Source organism: Salvia hispanica, unplaced genomic scaffold (assembly GCF_023119035.1).
Source record: "Salvia hispanica cultivar TCC Black 2014 unplaced genomic scaffold, UniMelb_Shisp_WGS_1.0 HiC_scaffold_141, whole genome shotgun sequence".
Lineage (NCBI taxonomy): Eukaryota > Viridiplantae > Streptophyta > Magnoliopsida > Lamiales > Lamiaceae > Salvia > Salvia hispanica.
In genome coordinates, this window is record NW_025951705.1 from 1 (window position 1) to 15,906 (window position 15,906).

The 15,906-nt window shown below is 35.6% G+C and overlaps 1 protein-coding gene and 1 pseudogene across 1 annotated transcript; both read left to right on the forward strand.

Annotated features, from left to right (window-relative positions):
* The first annotated feature begins 483 nt into the window (after positions 1 to 483).
* On the forward strand, positions 484 to 1,873 carry LOC125198398 (annotated as a pseudogene).
* A 4,648-nt stretch (positions 1,874 to 6,521) lies between these two features.
* Positions 6,522 to 9,025, forward strand: LOC125198397 (subtilisin-like protease SBT3). Its single transcript, XM_048096751.1, has one exon. It carries the CDS (start codon positions 6,593 to 6,595, stop codon positions 8,906 to 8,908), a length of 2,316 nt encoding a protein of 771 aa, XP_047952708.1. The 5' UTR covers positions 6,522 to 6,592; the 3' UTR covers positions 8,909 to 9,025.
* The last annotated feature ends 6,881 nt before the right edge of the window (positions 9,026 to 15,906 follow it).

The window sequence follows — 15,906 nt, forward strand, 5'->3', positions numbered from 1 at the left end:
TGTGCTTAACTTGTGGGGTTTTTGATCATGTTGGACTCTGATATTGATTGAGTTATTTATGTTGATGAGGCGCGACTTTGTTGGTAAGATGTTTTTGTCACGATGTTTGTAACATGTTGTTTGTATACCTATGGTGGTTTGGTTTACGTTGTGAGTTGTGACTTGTGATGTTAAGCTTGAGTTGAGTTATGAGTACGAAACACAACTTAGTTGGTTAGAGGTTTTTGTGACCGCTTTTGTGGTGAAATTGCTATATGCACGGTTTGATTATGTTGTGACTTGTGATGCTAAATGAAATTCAGTTTAGTTGGTAAAGCATTTTCGCGATTGCATTGTGTTCAAATTCGTTACATGTTTGTACACTTATGGTGGTTTGATTATGTTGCGACTTGTGATGTCAATAAGCTTGAGTTGAGTTACGACGATGAAATGCAACTTAGTTGGCAAGACGTTGAATTTTGTGACATTTTGTTTGTGCACTAGGATGCTTGTTTATGAGTATGTGAACAATGGGAACTTAGAGCAATGGCTTCATGGAGATGTAGGGCCGTGCAGCCCTCTAACATGGGAGATTCGAATGAACATCATTCTTGGAACTGCAAAAGGGTAACTAATTTTATACAAAAAAAAAACTCCACATTCTAATGTCCATATCAAGATTGTTGAATCCTTTTGTTTGATTTTGATTCCCATCAGCTTGACGTATCTGCACGAGTGCCTCGAGCCTAAGGTGGTCCACCGCGACATAAGTCGAGCAACATCTTGCTGGACCGGCAGTGGCACGCCAAGGTGTCCGATTTTGGCCTTGCGAAGCTCATAGGCTCGGAGAAGAGCTACATCACCACGCGAGTCATGGGGACGTTTGGGTGAGTCTCGCTCGATCGCTCTTGGATTATCAACATTGTTTTGTTTCGTGTCGTTACAATCGCATCAATGTTTGCTCGTCTCTGTCTCTCTAGCTACGTGGCCCCTGAATATGCCAGCACCGGGATGTTGAATGAGAGGAGCGACGTCTACAGCTTTGGCATCCTCGTGATGGAGATCATCACGGGGAGGAACCCGGTGGACTATGGCCGCCCCACCGGGGAGGTATACAAATATATGATTTTTTCGAGTTATAGTCACTTTATCGCCTCAACGAGCTAGGTAACTGATTCTCGTGTGTAAAATTTCAGGTAAACCTGGTCGATTGGCTTAAAACAATGGTATCCAACCGCGAATCTGAGGGCGTGTTGGATCCAAAGTTACCGGATAAGCCCTCTACGCGAGCATTGAAGCGCGCCCTTTGGTCGTGTGAGATGTGTGGACCCGAACGCCCAAAAAAGGCCGAAGATGGGCCATGTAGTCCACATGCTCGAAGCGGACGATTTCCCTTTTCGTGATGTAAGTTTAGTTCAATCAATCTGCTTTGCATACTTGCATACCAAAATGTGGTTATTTTGGCTCACTATTGCCTCGTGTCCGAAACCACAGGATCGCAGAGGAGGCGTGAAGGAACAGCACGGAAAATCAAGTCGCGATGGCGCCATGCCAATGGAGAAGCGGTTGAGCGAGCTGGGTGACAGCAGCGGATACGAGAGCAGTGTCCAAACGGATAGGACGATGTTGAGGAAGGGGGGAGGAGACGACGAGCAGTAGAAAGGCCGTTGGAGACGAGACGACAACGGCCTTTCTATGTAAATACTGTGATTTTGGCCTCAGCTTTTGGCATGAAAGGTGATCATAGCTCATTTCATGTTGATATGTTATAGCAACTGTTATAGAGTGTTACATAAAGATATATATAGTGTTTACAATATGATTCATTTGTGGTGTTTTATTGAATTGAAAGTCTGTATGTTTCCACATAATGCAAAGCAAATTTGTTTGACAATTTTCCCAGATGTAATTATTGTAAGCAATATATGTTGGAAGTTATTGCATATTCTTCTGTGTTAGATCAAATTTTTAGTACTACGAGTTTTAATGTAAAATTAGTAAAATAAAAAAGAAAATAATTAAAATATTGTTGATTATAGGTGGATAAATAGGATGCGAATACTTGTACTTCTATGATGCGAAAATTAGAAAAGCTAATTTTTTTTGAACGGTTCAAAATAGACAAATGAATGCCAAAACTTTAATTTGTATTGCTAATCCGTTTATCTTTATTTGCTTTTTCTTAGTTTTAGATTATTATTAGAAAGCTCTACTAAAAATACATATTCTAGAGATTTATTAAATGTTTGAGTTAAGTTTAATTTGTGTTCTAATTTGAAATTAATCTTAATTATAGATTTGCAAAATGTCTTTTGAGTATATCAACGTGACATGTCTGCAAGATTTCAACAAATGAAATGAAGGAAAGACAGCTAATTTGGTAAAAGAAAATTCCCTCTCTGTGTGGAGCCCTTGGTAATTATGGCTTATCTACTTGATTTCATCTAATTTTGAGGTAAACACAATGTTTGCTTAACCTCTTGAGTGTTAGTTTAATAGGTGTAGAAGTTATAAACATTTGAATAGAATTTGTTTTAGCATTAAATTAAATGTTCTTGTGATAGTATATGAAGACTTTTTTGAATAGCTGAAAAGACAATTAGTTTGATTTTCACAATATATATATAATGAGAGGAATAAAAAGTACAATAATAATTTAAGAGTGAAAACTCTATTTGCACAACATGAAAATAGAGAACATAGGAGGGGACACTCCCTACTGAGTAGATAAAGACACGTGAGATGCCTCAAGCTCCTCGACTGCAAGCAAAAACCCATCTTGAGGTGCGCCCTCGACATTTTTAGATTATCAAAAACATCTTGAGTCGATATGCAGTCACGAATCTCACAAGCTAAAATGCTTAACTAAAAAATTATGTCGTTCATCGGCCACCTCCATGAATAATTAGAGTTATATTACAACTATGTGATTTTCAAATTTAGTGAAATTCGTATTTTTAATTACTCGAAATATGAATTAAGAATGTACACAATTGCATATTATATGAAATTAGAAAGAATTACCAAAAAAATAAATATTAAGATTTGGGGTTGTGGATGTCCTTAACATGGGCTAGCCCAGGCCAGGCCAAAACGGGCCGGAAAGTGAAGAGGGTTATTGTGGATATACGATTATTAACTAATGGGCTTGCTGGGCCAGTTCTGATTCCTGTGCATTTTTGTTGGAGTTTTAATTTCAAAAGTAATTAGGATTTTGATTTTGTGAATGTTAAATAACTCTACAAAAGAAAGTGAAATCAAGAGAGTATAGCATAACATATATTATGATTTTATTCAGTATTCTTTAATCATTTTTAATTTAATACCGTGTCATAGCATACTTTGCTCCTACATTTTTGGAAAATAATGATAATCTACACCCATCTGTTTGCACAATTATTGGAAGTGTTGTTGAAGTTTATGCATTAATATTTGATGCAACATTGAAAGATTTCGGGCTGTGAGTCCTTCTCCTACCGAGGCACACATCAGCTTTCCGGGAGTCCCGGCTGAATGCCCGGGCAGCCACCATCGTTTCCCGGCAATGGCGGATCCAGAAGCTAAATACCGTGGGGTCAAATCAGATTAAAATATTTAAAATAATTATTTAATATAATTACTTATATAGATATATATTTTAATTTCAATAATTCTAACGAGTATGAATATTTTAATAAAAAATGTTTACTCCATCTCCGTTCTATAAAATTACATTCTATTTTTTTAAAACTATTATTCTCTTTTTATTGGTGTATATCATTTTTTAATAACAATATTTCAATATTTTTTTATTTTTATCTTTCTTCAATTTTACTAGTGTATTAAAGAATTCATGTCATCCCAAAATATGTTAGCAATGAACTCAGTGTGTATACTTTTTTCGCAACATCCCGAATTTTAAAATTTTAAAATAATTTGAATAAGAATAATAAGGTTGAAAATTTAATCATAACTAAAATGAGAAGAAATTAAGAAATATTAATTTTAAATATATAAAAAAATACTAGCATAGTACTTACATTAATTGGAATTTTAGAATTGAATATTTTTAGTAGACTTCTTAAAAGAGCAAAGCCCATTCAATAGGATAAATCAACATATTTAATCTTTTAATCTTAGATATAAATAATGCGGTCATGTTTTCTTTCTTAATGCAATTATTTATTTAATTCTAGTTCACATGTAAATATAGGGAAATAAAATTAATAATGACAGAAGACTTTCGTATTGACTAAGTTATCTCTCATTCTTTACTGCGCCATTAACCCATTTCTATTTCTCTCTTTTTGGTAAAAAATGAAAAGACTTCTTCTCTTCTTTCTCAACTACCACCTCCCCTGCCCCGACGCTGCTGCTGTACTCTGGACTTCGCCCTCCGTCACTCCCATCCTTTCTCTATGCTTAGTCTCATCATCTCACGCGTGAGGTGGGGTCGGAGACGTGAATACCATAGGGTCAGAAACCGATGAAAAGAACTTCCCGGCGGCACTCCGGGGCTGGTGGTGGGGTCGGCCGACCCCGCCCGACCCCACCTGGATCCGCCGCTGTTTCCCGGAGTAAGATGTAGACGAACTAAAATAGATATTGTCTTTTATGCATAAACGGGTTTAGCATGTACGATACGTACAACATAATAAAATTAATTTTATACTATATAAGACGTAAATATGCTATATATGATTATAATACAAAAAGTGTTTTATCCATTTTTTTGTGCGACATTGAGTTGCATTGCCATAATCTACCTTCTTCCTAAGTCCCATTCAAGTTGTCTCTCTTTTTTAAAATTCGAGTTGTGTTATATTGTCATGTAGTTTTTTTTCTCTCTCTAAATGCTTATAGACAATACACTTTGTACTCTAATTCCATTTTCCTTATAATACTTGTGCCATAACAATATGAGACACTTTCAAGGGAACAAATCATGAGTATAAGTTATGATAAGACTTGATATAGTTGATTGAGATGTCATTTATCGTTTAAAATATCATATCATGTTTGATAGTATGATATATTGAAATTACATACTCCTATAAATTTTCAATTTATGAAATGCCCTTAAATTTTAACCTCAGTTAATAACATTAGTATTTTTAATAAGTTAATATGTTTTGTACTATCAACTCCATTCTAGAAGTGATATACAACTTAAGTCACACAAATCCATATCAGTATAAATATGTCGTTGAATGATTCAAACTTGTATTAATATATATGGCCATAATTTCAATTCTTTTTTAATTTCAACTATTTTCTATCAACTTTTCAATGAAATAAATGCAAGAGTGATCAAAAGATGTAATATAGAGTTTCTCGCATATTTTTAAATACATGAGTATATTAGACCCAAATTGCTATAGTCTCATTTATACACTAATTGATAAGTTTATTTATTTAAACTCATTCGAAATAAAAACATAGTGGACCTTCTTGAAATTACAATCTATCTATTTACTTTAGCCTTTATATATAATACTACCATTGAAAACAAAAACTTTCAACTCCATGATTGGTGGTAGGGGCTAATTTGTTGTTTTTTCCTAGTAGCATTGCCCAAAAATTCATAACCAAGTGGGATTGGGACAGGACACCAATTTATTCTCTCTTTCACACACACAATATTACACTCAAAACATTGCACACACTAATTAATTAATTGATTAATTGATTGAAAGAATATCCAGCTCATTAATCCTAGCTTCTATGTGTACAATTAAATGGTTTATTAAAATTTTGCCGAAATTATTTTGTGCTCCATCCATAGCTACAAAAGTAGTGGGTGCTTCTTATATCTTGAGGTCCATGGCTCTCCTTCACCTTACCTTCATAGAGTTCACTCATTTAATTTCTCCTCATATCACTTTTTTCCTTTGGATTTCAATGGTTTATTTTAATATTATTGATTTTGAGTAAATTATACTAACTCAAGATAATCCATATACTTATATTGGTAATAATGGAATTTCATTATTTTGAGGTAATAAAAAATGTTTAAGTCATACGTTTATGGCCTAGCCAATAATCCTATAGTGAAAAGCAACGTCCATCAAATTACATGCACCAACAAAAGAAAAATAATAAGTGACAGCCTAACTGTCAACAAATAATCATGGGAAAAGAGAAGAAGCACTACTTAACCAAATCACAATTTTTCCAAATAATTATTAGAAATAGAGACTCGTGTGTTTCGTAATCAGAACTTTCAATCGTCAATTTTCAACATAATATTATTTAATAAATTTAATAGTTGGACCTAAATTGAACGCTACCAATTGAATACGCAAAAACTTTAATTAATATCTCTTACAAATGAGCAAAGAGAAGTTGAATTGGGGTCATCGTCAAATTTAGTTGATAAGACGTTTCGTCCGATTGATAAATCGATAATTTGAGTTACCGAATGCAACTTAGTAAACGACGGTACTCTTCTAACCAATAAATTAGAAATTCGAGTTATCACGGGTGACGGAAGGTAAGAAGCAAATGAGAACTATTATTGACTCTCAAAAAAAGTTGAAGTGGGTGTCGAGCCCTCCCCTCCATAGGATGTATATATAAGTGCTAATGTTCATATTTTCAAGAATTCACAAACACCCAATTTCACTACACAAACATGGCAATTCCCCACAAATTGTGGTGTTTTGTGTTGATCATACTTCCACATTTCATTTCCATAATTTTTGCAGATGATTATGATACCTACATTATCCACATGGATGCCTCAGCCATGCCCAAAGCCTTCTCTACTCACCACAATTGGTACTTAACCACACTCTCATCAATATCCAACACAAACACAAACACAATCAAATCTACCACAACTCTCTCTTCATCATCCTCATCCAAACTCATCTACACTTACACCAATGCCATCAACGGCTTCACCGCCCTCCTCTCCCCCTCCGAGCTCCGATCCCTCGCCGACACCCCCGGCTTCCTCTCCTCCACCCGGGACGCGACGGTGAAGCGCGACACCACACACTCCAACCAATTCCTCGGCCTCAACGACGACCACGGCGTGTGGCCCGCCTCCCACTACGGCCACGACGTCATCATCGGCCTCGTGGACACGGGAATCTGGCCCGAGAGCCGGAGCTTCGGCGACGCCGGCCTCGGCCCGATCCCGTCCCGATGGAAAGGCGCGTGCGAGAGCGGCACGAAATTCAACTCCTCCCTGTGCAACAACAAGCTCATCGGCGCCCGGTCGTTCAACAAGGGCCTACTCGCGAGGTACCCGAACATCACCATCGCGATGAACTCCGCCCGCGACACGGACGGCCACGGCACGCACACGTCGAGCACGGCCGCGGGCGGGGCAGTCGAGGGGGCGGACTACTTCGGGTACGCCCCGGGCACGGCCAGGGGGACCGCGCCCGGGGCGCGGGTGGCAATGTACAAGGCCCTGTGGGACGAGGGGTCCGTCCTCTCTGACATCATCGCCGCCATCGACCAGGCCATCGCCGACGGCGTCGACGTCATCTCCATTTCCCTAGGCATAGACGGCACGCCCCTCTATGCCGACCCTATCGCCATAGCCGCATTCGCGGCTATGGAACAGGGCATTTTCGTCTCCACCTCCGCCGGCAACGAGGGCCCGTTCCTCGCGACCCTCCACAACGGAACGCCGTGGGTCCTCACCGTCGCCGCCTCGACAATTGACCGTGAGTTCCACGGCGCCGTCGTGCTAGCCACCGGAGCCTCCATCACCGGGCAATCACTCTACCCTGGCAACTCCTCTGCCACAGAACTCCCCTTAATCCTCCCCAAATCTTGCACAGATGCAAAATCACTCAAAAATCTCAAAAACAGAGACATCATCATCGTCTGCGTTGACACCAATTTCACTCTCGGCGACCAGCTCTACAACGCCGGCGATTTGAAAATCGCCGGCGCCGTCTTCATCACCAACACCACCGACATCACATTCTACACACAAACATCCTTCCCCGCCATCTTCCTCAATCTCGAAAAAGGCTCCGAAATCCTCAACTACATCAACACCACATCCCAACCCAAAGCAAGCCTCAGCTTCAAGCAAACATCCCTGGGCACGAAGCCCGCGCCGCGCCTCGCGAGCTATAGCTCGCGAGGCCCGTCCCCGAGCTGCCCGGTCGTCCTGAAGCCCGACCTGACAGCTCCGGGCGACCAAATCCTGGCCGCGTGGCCGTCGAATTCCCCCGCCACCCAATTGAAATCCGGAGAAATCTACAACGACTTCAATATAATATCCGGGACATCGATGTCCTGCCCCCACGCTGCTGGCGTGGCCGCCCTGCTGCGGGGGACCCACCCCACCTGGTCCCCTGCAGCAATCCGGTCCGCAATGATTACTACGGCCAGTTTTTTAGACAACACTGGCCGTCCCATCGCGGACCTGGGGCTGGATAACCTGCCCGCCACGCCAATCGACATGGGGGCCGGACAGGTGGACCCGAACAGGGCCGTCGATCCCGGCCTCGTATACGAGGCCGGGACGGACGACTACGTCCGCCTGATGTGCGCGATGAACTTCACGGATAAGCAGATACGGACGGTGACGCGTTCGAGCAGCTACAGCTGCTCGAACGCGTCGCTGGACCTGAATTACCCGTCGTTCGTCGCGTTCTTTCGCGTGCACGACGGGAGGGATTCGGGGGCGAGGGAGATGAGGCGGACGGTGACGAATGTGGGAGGCGGGAGGGCGGTTTACGCGGCGAAAGTGACGGTGGAGGGAGGGCTAAACGTCACCGTTTCGCCGGAGAGTTTGGAGTTTGAGGGGGAGAATGAGAAGAAGAGCTTTGTTTTGAGAGTGGAGGATCCGAGGTTGGAGAGGAATAACTCGATTGTTTATGGAGCTTTGAGTTGGATTGAATCTAGTGGTAATCGTGTGGTTAGAAGTCCGATTGTAGTTACAACTATATCTCCTGATGACCTTCTTCCACAGGGTTGATATTGTTCTTGAAAATTTTATATTTTTGGTATATTTTAGTTTTGAGATCTTCTTCAGTTGTTGTTAATGGAGACATTGATTAAACAGAAAAGAGTGTTTTTGTTGTGTTGGTTTTAATTTTGTGGAGAGGAGAGTGATGCATGGAACGATATATGAAGGGAATCTTGCTCAACTTATTAATACCATTAGATCATGTCTTTCTTAACGTCATTCCTTTTTAGTTTGTTCAACAAATTAAATATTATCACATTTAAAACTATAAAAGTATATTTTCTTTTTACACTTAGCACACGATAATAACATTTCCTAACATCCATTAGGAGATAGAATGAGTACTAGATAGTTAATTAATTTGAAAGTGTTTTTATCACATCAATAATTTTAATGTAAGGGGAAAATGTGGTTTAGTGAAAATAAATAAGCGGTTCACTTACCTTATTTATAGGTATCATACTTCTTTTTAATCACTATAATATCACTTGCACCTTGAGCATTATTTCTTTTTATACTCCCTCCGTCCCATATTATTTGTACTGTTGCTTTTCCGCTCATCACAAACGTAACTCCTTACACTATTTATAGTTTAAGTTAGAATTAATGCATTTAATTAATATGGTAGATTAAGTTAAGAGCTCATTTATTAAGTGATGTCGCATTACACTTAAAATTCTATTTTAATTACACTAAAAAATCAATCCCAAATTTACGGCCTGAAATGAATAATGCAGATAACATGGGACGGAGAGAGTATAACCTACCATATTCATATGATGACCTAATTGAAATAAACAAAAAAAAAGTACAGTAGTTAAATTATAAAATCAAATAATTATTCAAGTTTAAAAAATTAAAAATCGAGCCATGTGGAAGGTTCTAATTGAGCACATTTGACCATTTTGTGACGTTGGTGATGCTTTGAAACTTCCAATTTATATTAAAGCGTAGCAAACAGTTTGGATGATATGCTTTGAGAATTAAATTTTTTCCATGAACTAAATTATAGGTAATTGACATTCTGATCTTATTCTAAGAAATTTTATTTGATTCATGATTTATTATAGAAAATAATTAATGTGTCGAGGACCCATTTGAAGAAAGATACAAATGCATGTGATTGATTAAAGAATGTGACTTTTGTAGTCATGTCTGTGTCTCTACAATTGGAGTCACTTCAAAATCTTATTATTATATTTTAATAAAAATATTATCTAGCTCATGCTCTCTTTGCATTTCTTTTTCCGTTTATAATGAAGTATTATCATGTGTCACTTTATCCACCGATGGTGATATTTTATTTTGTATTTTATATGTTGCATGAGATTAATTTTGTGGTATACTTATCCTCAAATCATTTAGACATCATATAATAATTAGGAAACTGATTTTGGTAGGTAGAGGTTTATTTAATGGGACCAAAACCAGCAAGTTTTCAAAAAATTAATTATTGGATTTTTGGAATTATAGGTAATGTTGAGCCATTGAGAGTAAAGAGAGGAAAATTTTCACAAAAAGTTAAGACAACTTAGAAGCTCCAGCTCATCCCTGTTGGCAAATTACATACAATATATATGTATATAATATAAGAAACATTAAAATTAAATCAAGAATTGTAGTAGTAACATATATTTGCAGAATTTCGGACTTAGTTCGAGTACAAGAAACCTTTACATTTATAAATCAAGAATTTTTAGCTAGTCAATTGATGTTGTAACTAACATAATTTCGTGTAGTAAATGAGAAAGATCAATGTTAGCAGAATTTGATGTTATCGTACATTTGATATTATATTGTTGTTAAGTGATAAAGTTGCAATCATACGCCTAAGTTATTTCATTTGCAATATATTATATCATGTGTTTCATTATCGTCAATGTATATTCAATATTACTACACGGAGCACTATTAAGTTCTTTTGGGATGACATTCACAAATGTCAGACCCTGGTGGGGTCGAGTGAGGTCAGCCAACCCCACCGCCGGTCTACCAAACACTGCCAGAAAACTTCATAATCGGCCTTTGACCCGTCGCAGCTGCACTTCCGATCTCATGGAAGCTTCAATCAAAAGTAGTTTTATTGTGTTTTTCTCTTACACTATTCATGAGTCTCACAATAATTTTTCTCTTCAGAACATCTCCAAGGAAAGGGGTTAATGAAGAAGTAAAGAGAAATAATTACTTGGGGAGGTAGGGTTCAGAGATGAGGTAAAGAGAAGGAAAGGAGTACCATATTTACCTCTTCTTGATAAAATTTCATGCTCCAAAGGAAAAGGTATTTGGGGAGGTATTATACATTTTTTCATTTTGAGAAGGTATCTTTACCTCATCTTAGAAGAGAAGGTAAAAAGTTAGTTATTTTTGTTTGCCTTTTGAATTTACCTTCTTTCCTTGGAGTCCATTATTTTTTAAGAAGATATAATTACCTTTTTGAGAAGGTAAATGAGAAATATATCTTCTCAACTTACATTTCCTCCTTGGAGATGCTCTTATAAAGTTTCACTACTTGACAATAGAGGTCGAATTTGAGCATTCCTTTAAATTTTATATACATTACTATTTTATAAATTACTCGATATTTCATATAAATTGCAATTGCTTGATTAAAATACGGAATTTATTTAAATACAAAATTTACAAAATCAAAATTACATTATTGAAACCAGAAACATAATAATATTTTTAAAATTTAGAATTTTATTATTGAAATAGAGAAAGAGGGAAAAGGATATTATCGTGTGGCTCTCAAACATTTTTCGACTCCTTTTTTCTTCAATCCATATTTATGTTCATTTTCTTGGTTTTGGTTCATTACAAAATAACTTTTTGAAGTGACAATTATGATAGTACATATAGAGGAATAGGTCAAGTGCTATATTATTCACGTAATAAATGAAACGTTTTTTTATGGTGTCACCTCTAGAAAATTAATTATTGATAGAAATATTCGTGAAAATTTCGTGAAAAAAGGGAAAATTCATGAAAATGTCGTGGAATCACGAGCCTCGGTAACAAATACAAATTTTCGATTAGGAAAATAAATAAACAAACATACACATCAGACGGGAGAGAGATTTTCTAGCAATTTTGGTATGTATGCTCAATAACTATTTTTGGAGTTTTTTTTATGGTGTCACCTCTAGAAAATTAATTATTGATAGAAATATTCGTGAAAATTTCGTGAAAAAAGGGAAAATTCATGAAAATGTCGTGGAATCACGAGCCTCGGTAACAAATACAAATTTTCGATTAGGAAAATAAATTTATGATAACAAAAACGGGTTAACCGAGATATATGATCTCAATTTATAAAATAGGAAAATATAATGGTATTTTTGGAGTTCTCGTGTGGAATGGGTTATAGCTATATATACAGTATAGAAATTGTGTACTCAAATGATTTTTTTTTCAAAGAGAATTAATAAAATTCTCATTTTTATCGTTCCATATTTTCAAAGGCCACCAAGTGATTAAAAGGAAAAACATGTTACCATCATATATCAAAATACGATTCATCAAAAATTGTCGTTTGTCATAAAAAAATTTCATGTGCGTGACGCCGTATGAATTCTTCCACTAGCACGACTAGGCTAAGTCTAAGGGAAAAGAAAAGTCTACCAAGGGGAAAATGGAATTTTTGTCATTATATTATATATATGCATATAATTATATTAAAGTTTTGTTGATGTGTTTATATTCACTAGCTATTTATAAATTTTAAAGCATGTGACGGATCGACATCAAGAGAGGTTGTCGATGTAGAAGTGCGAATGAAAAGTGATCCTTAGTGACAAATTCACAGCATAATTTGTTGCATGAAGTGAATAATTCAGAAATGGAGTAGTACTTTTTTTAGTTTAATGAGGGGTAAATTTTGAAATTTCACTGTGCGTGTAAGTTTTTAAAAAATCACAAATCAATGTGATTTGACATTTTATAAAAAAAAAGTAGATCGAATTTCGAAAGATTAACCGTGATATTTTTGACTGATCGTAAGGAAAATTAGACTTTCCTGGCGAGCATCCCGTCTCATCTCCTAAATCCATTGTTGGCAACTTTATGAGATATATATGATGATATGAAACACCAGAAAATGTTATTCTAAAAGTATACAAAAATAAGGTTCCATATATTGGGGTAGGGTTTCAATTAATTTATGCATAAATGTGTTTGTTATTGTACCCTAGAGTATTAATTTATGCATAAATGTGTTTAGTCTATCATAAATTGAGACGGCTAAAAAGTAAATGAGCATATATACCTTGAATACACATGACACAAACAAAAACAAATATAGGGAGGGATGTGATCAAATGAAAATTCTAAATATTGTATAAACTCAAAACTATGATCTGGACCATTGAAAAATGTCAACAAATCACAAAAAAACATCAACAAGAAAATGTCAACAGAATTTCAACGGTAGTCGATGATTAATGCTGTGTTGATATTGTATTGACATTAAAATCTTGAAATTTTACACTGTGTTGATATTGTTTTGAAACTGTGTTGAAACTGTATTGAGGAGTTTTGAGTTTGTACAATATATAAGTTTGCATTTTATCACTACCCATCCAACAAATATAATTACAGTTATGGTATTTAACTTTTTAATTATTTAATAAATCGTACTAGTTTCTTACTCAAACATGTCTTTATTGATATTAAGTAGTCATATTAATTATAGTCGTCCATATAAAGAAAGAAATATAAATGAACAATATGAAAATATTTTGATTATTTTGTATTTCAATTTTGTAGAATAAATTTACAATTTAAATTATTGATAAATAATTAAAATAACAATAAAATAGTAATTCAGTTTTTGACTCGAAATAATTTTGGTGGAAAGATGAAGGAAAATTAATTAATAGTCCAATGTTGTAAAAGTATTTTCTCTCTATTAAAGAATGAGAGAGATGGTAAACATGTAAAAGTATTAATTGAATAAGTATTACTTAAAACTATATATTAACTTTTATTTTTTATCTTTTATGAAAATTTATCAGAATTGGCATGCTGAAAAAGATTTACTCATACAGTGTTATATAAAATGTTGGAAAATTATATATACTCGTAAATAACAGATTTCTTACTAATGAGGTGCTACTTTTGGTAACACCACTAAATTATTTTATTCATTATACCATTTTTAGATTACAAATATATTTATGTTGTGGCCGAGCATACGATGACCTCATAGCTTCTCCCATCAACTAAAATAGTTTTATTAAAGTAACAATTTAGTCCTTGCGACAAAAATATCCTATTCTCAAATCACATATGCATTTCATTGTCAATTTCACTTTTTAATTGATTGATTGATAATTTGATATGGTTACGGTTTCCAATTACGAGCGTGCAGCTATCTTTTTTGTTGTTTTATTTTCTTCCACACAAAAGTGAGGTCCTGCAATAAATTTAATACATAAAAATAATATATGGTGAGACAGTCATGCCCACTATATTGAGAATGAAATGCCCATAATTTTCAGAAATTGATAGTAGTACTGTCTAATTTAATAAAATAATATATACAATTTGGATTTTCTACAACGAATCAACGAATTGTCACATTGTAAGGCTAGCTATCGTCGCTAGCAAAGAATAGCAGACAAAGAATATAAATAAACCCATGTTGGAGCGTAATTACCACAATGTGGGGTCGACAACATCATCAAATACCAAATCTTGAAATTTTCCGGTCCTCATGGGCCGAAAGTGGGATCGATCGACTTCTCCAACCTGGCTTTATATTGTCTATTGTATAGTGGTCGATCGAGAGTAACTTTCAATTGAATATCCTCCATTAGGCTTTTTACTAACCAAAAAAAGTGTGTATACTTTTTGTCTTTGAAAAGAATGCATAAAATGCAACCATAAAGGAAGTCATGGGAATGATTACTAATTTTTTTCGTATTTGATTTGATTTTATTGTTATAGATAAATAACTTTTTATTCAAACACTCAAAAAGTCAATTATACTTATACCTATAAATAAAATACTTACGAATTCAAATTTTAACATAAAAAATCATTCCAAGAAAAAATTATTAGCGTTGAGTATTTAGTAGTGGCGGATCCAGGATTCATAAAAAGAGAAGGCGAAATATGTATTAGTAGGTTGGTTAATTAGGGCGAAAATGATAATTTTTTTTAATTTTCGTACTCCCTCCGTCCCGGAGTATTAGACTCACTTCTTTTGGGCACATGATTTAAGGAATTGATATTTAAATAGTTAAAGTGGAGAGAGTAAAGTATGAGAGAGGGAAAAGTAGGGGAGAGAAGAGAGAAAAAAGTAGGTGGAGAATAAAATAAGATAGATCTTTTCTTTAAAAAAGGAAATGAGTCTAATATGTAAGAATTTTAATTATAAAATTAATTTTTTAATACTAGTATTTAATTAATTAATAAATAAGGGAAATGAGATTATGTAAATGAGTGTCGATTTCTTTTGGTGTAAATGAGAAGGAAAAAAAAATCTGAAATTTGCTTTGGTGTAAAGTAACGTGAGATCATATTTTATTTATGTTGTAATGTGACAGAAAGTTGCGCAAATCTCGGAATGGGTTCCTTCTTTTCGTCATTAACGAAAATAACGATAAAAAGCAACAAAATTAATCCAGTACTATGTAGGAAAATACAAAGCTAACTAAATTATTTTTTGAAGAAAATTAGCAATCATGCACAAAAAAAAAAAAAAAAACAGAATAAAATAGTAGCACAACAACAACACTTAGTAGGGCAGTTAAAAACAAAATGTCTATTACATATTAGAAATGAGCCAATTACCCTTTAAAAGGGCTCATAAAGGGGAGGGTTATCCATACTTATATAGAGAAACTAAGATCATCCAAAAATTTCGGATCGGGTATCCGCGGGTACCCAATTTGACAGGCCTAATTAAAACTGTAATATCATATGTTAGAGAATTTATTCGCTGATTCAAGGTGAGTATGCTTTTATTAAACAAGGTTCTGATACTATTGTTGTGCCTCTAACAT

Bases quoted from the DNA above. Each gene is read 5' to 3' on its own strand.
- LOC125198397 (XM_048096751.1), top strand. From the start codon at position 6,593: ATGGCAATTCCCCACAAATTGTGGTGTTTTGTGTTGATCATACTTCCA.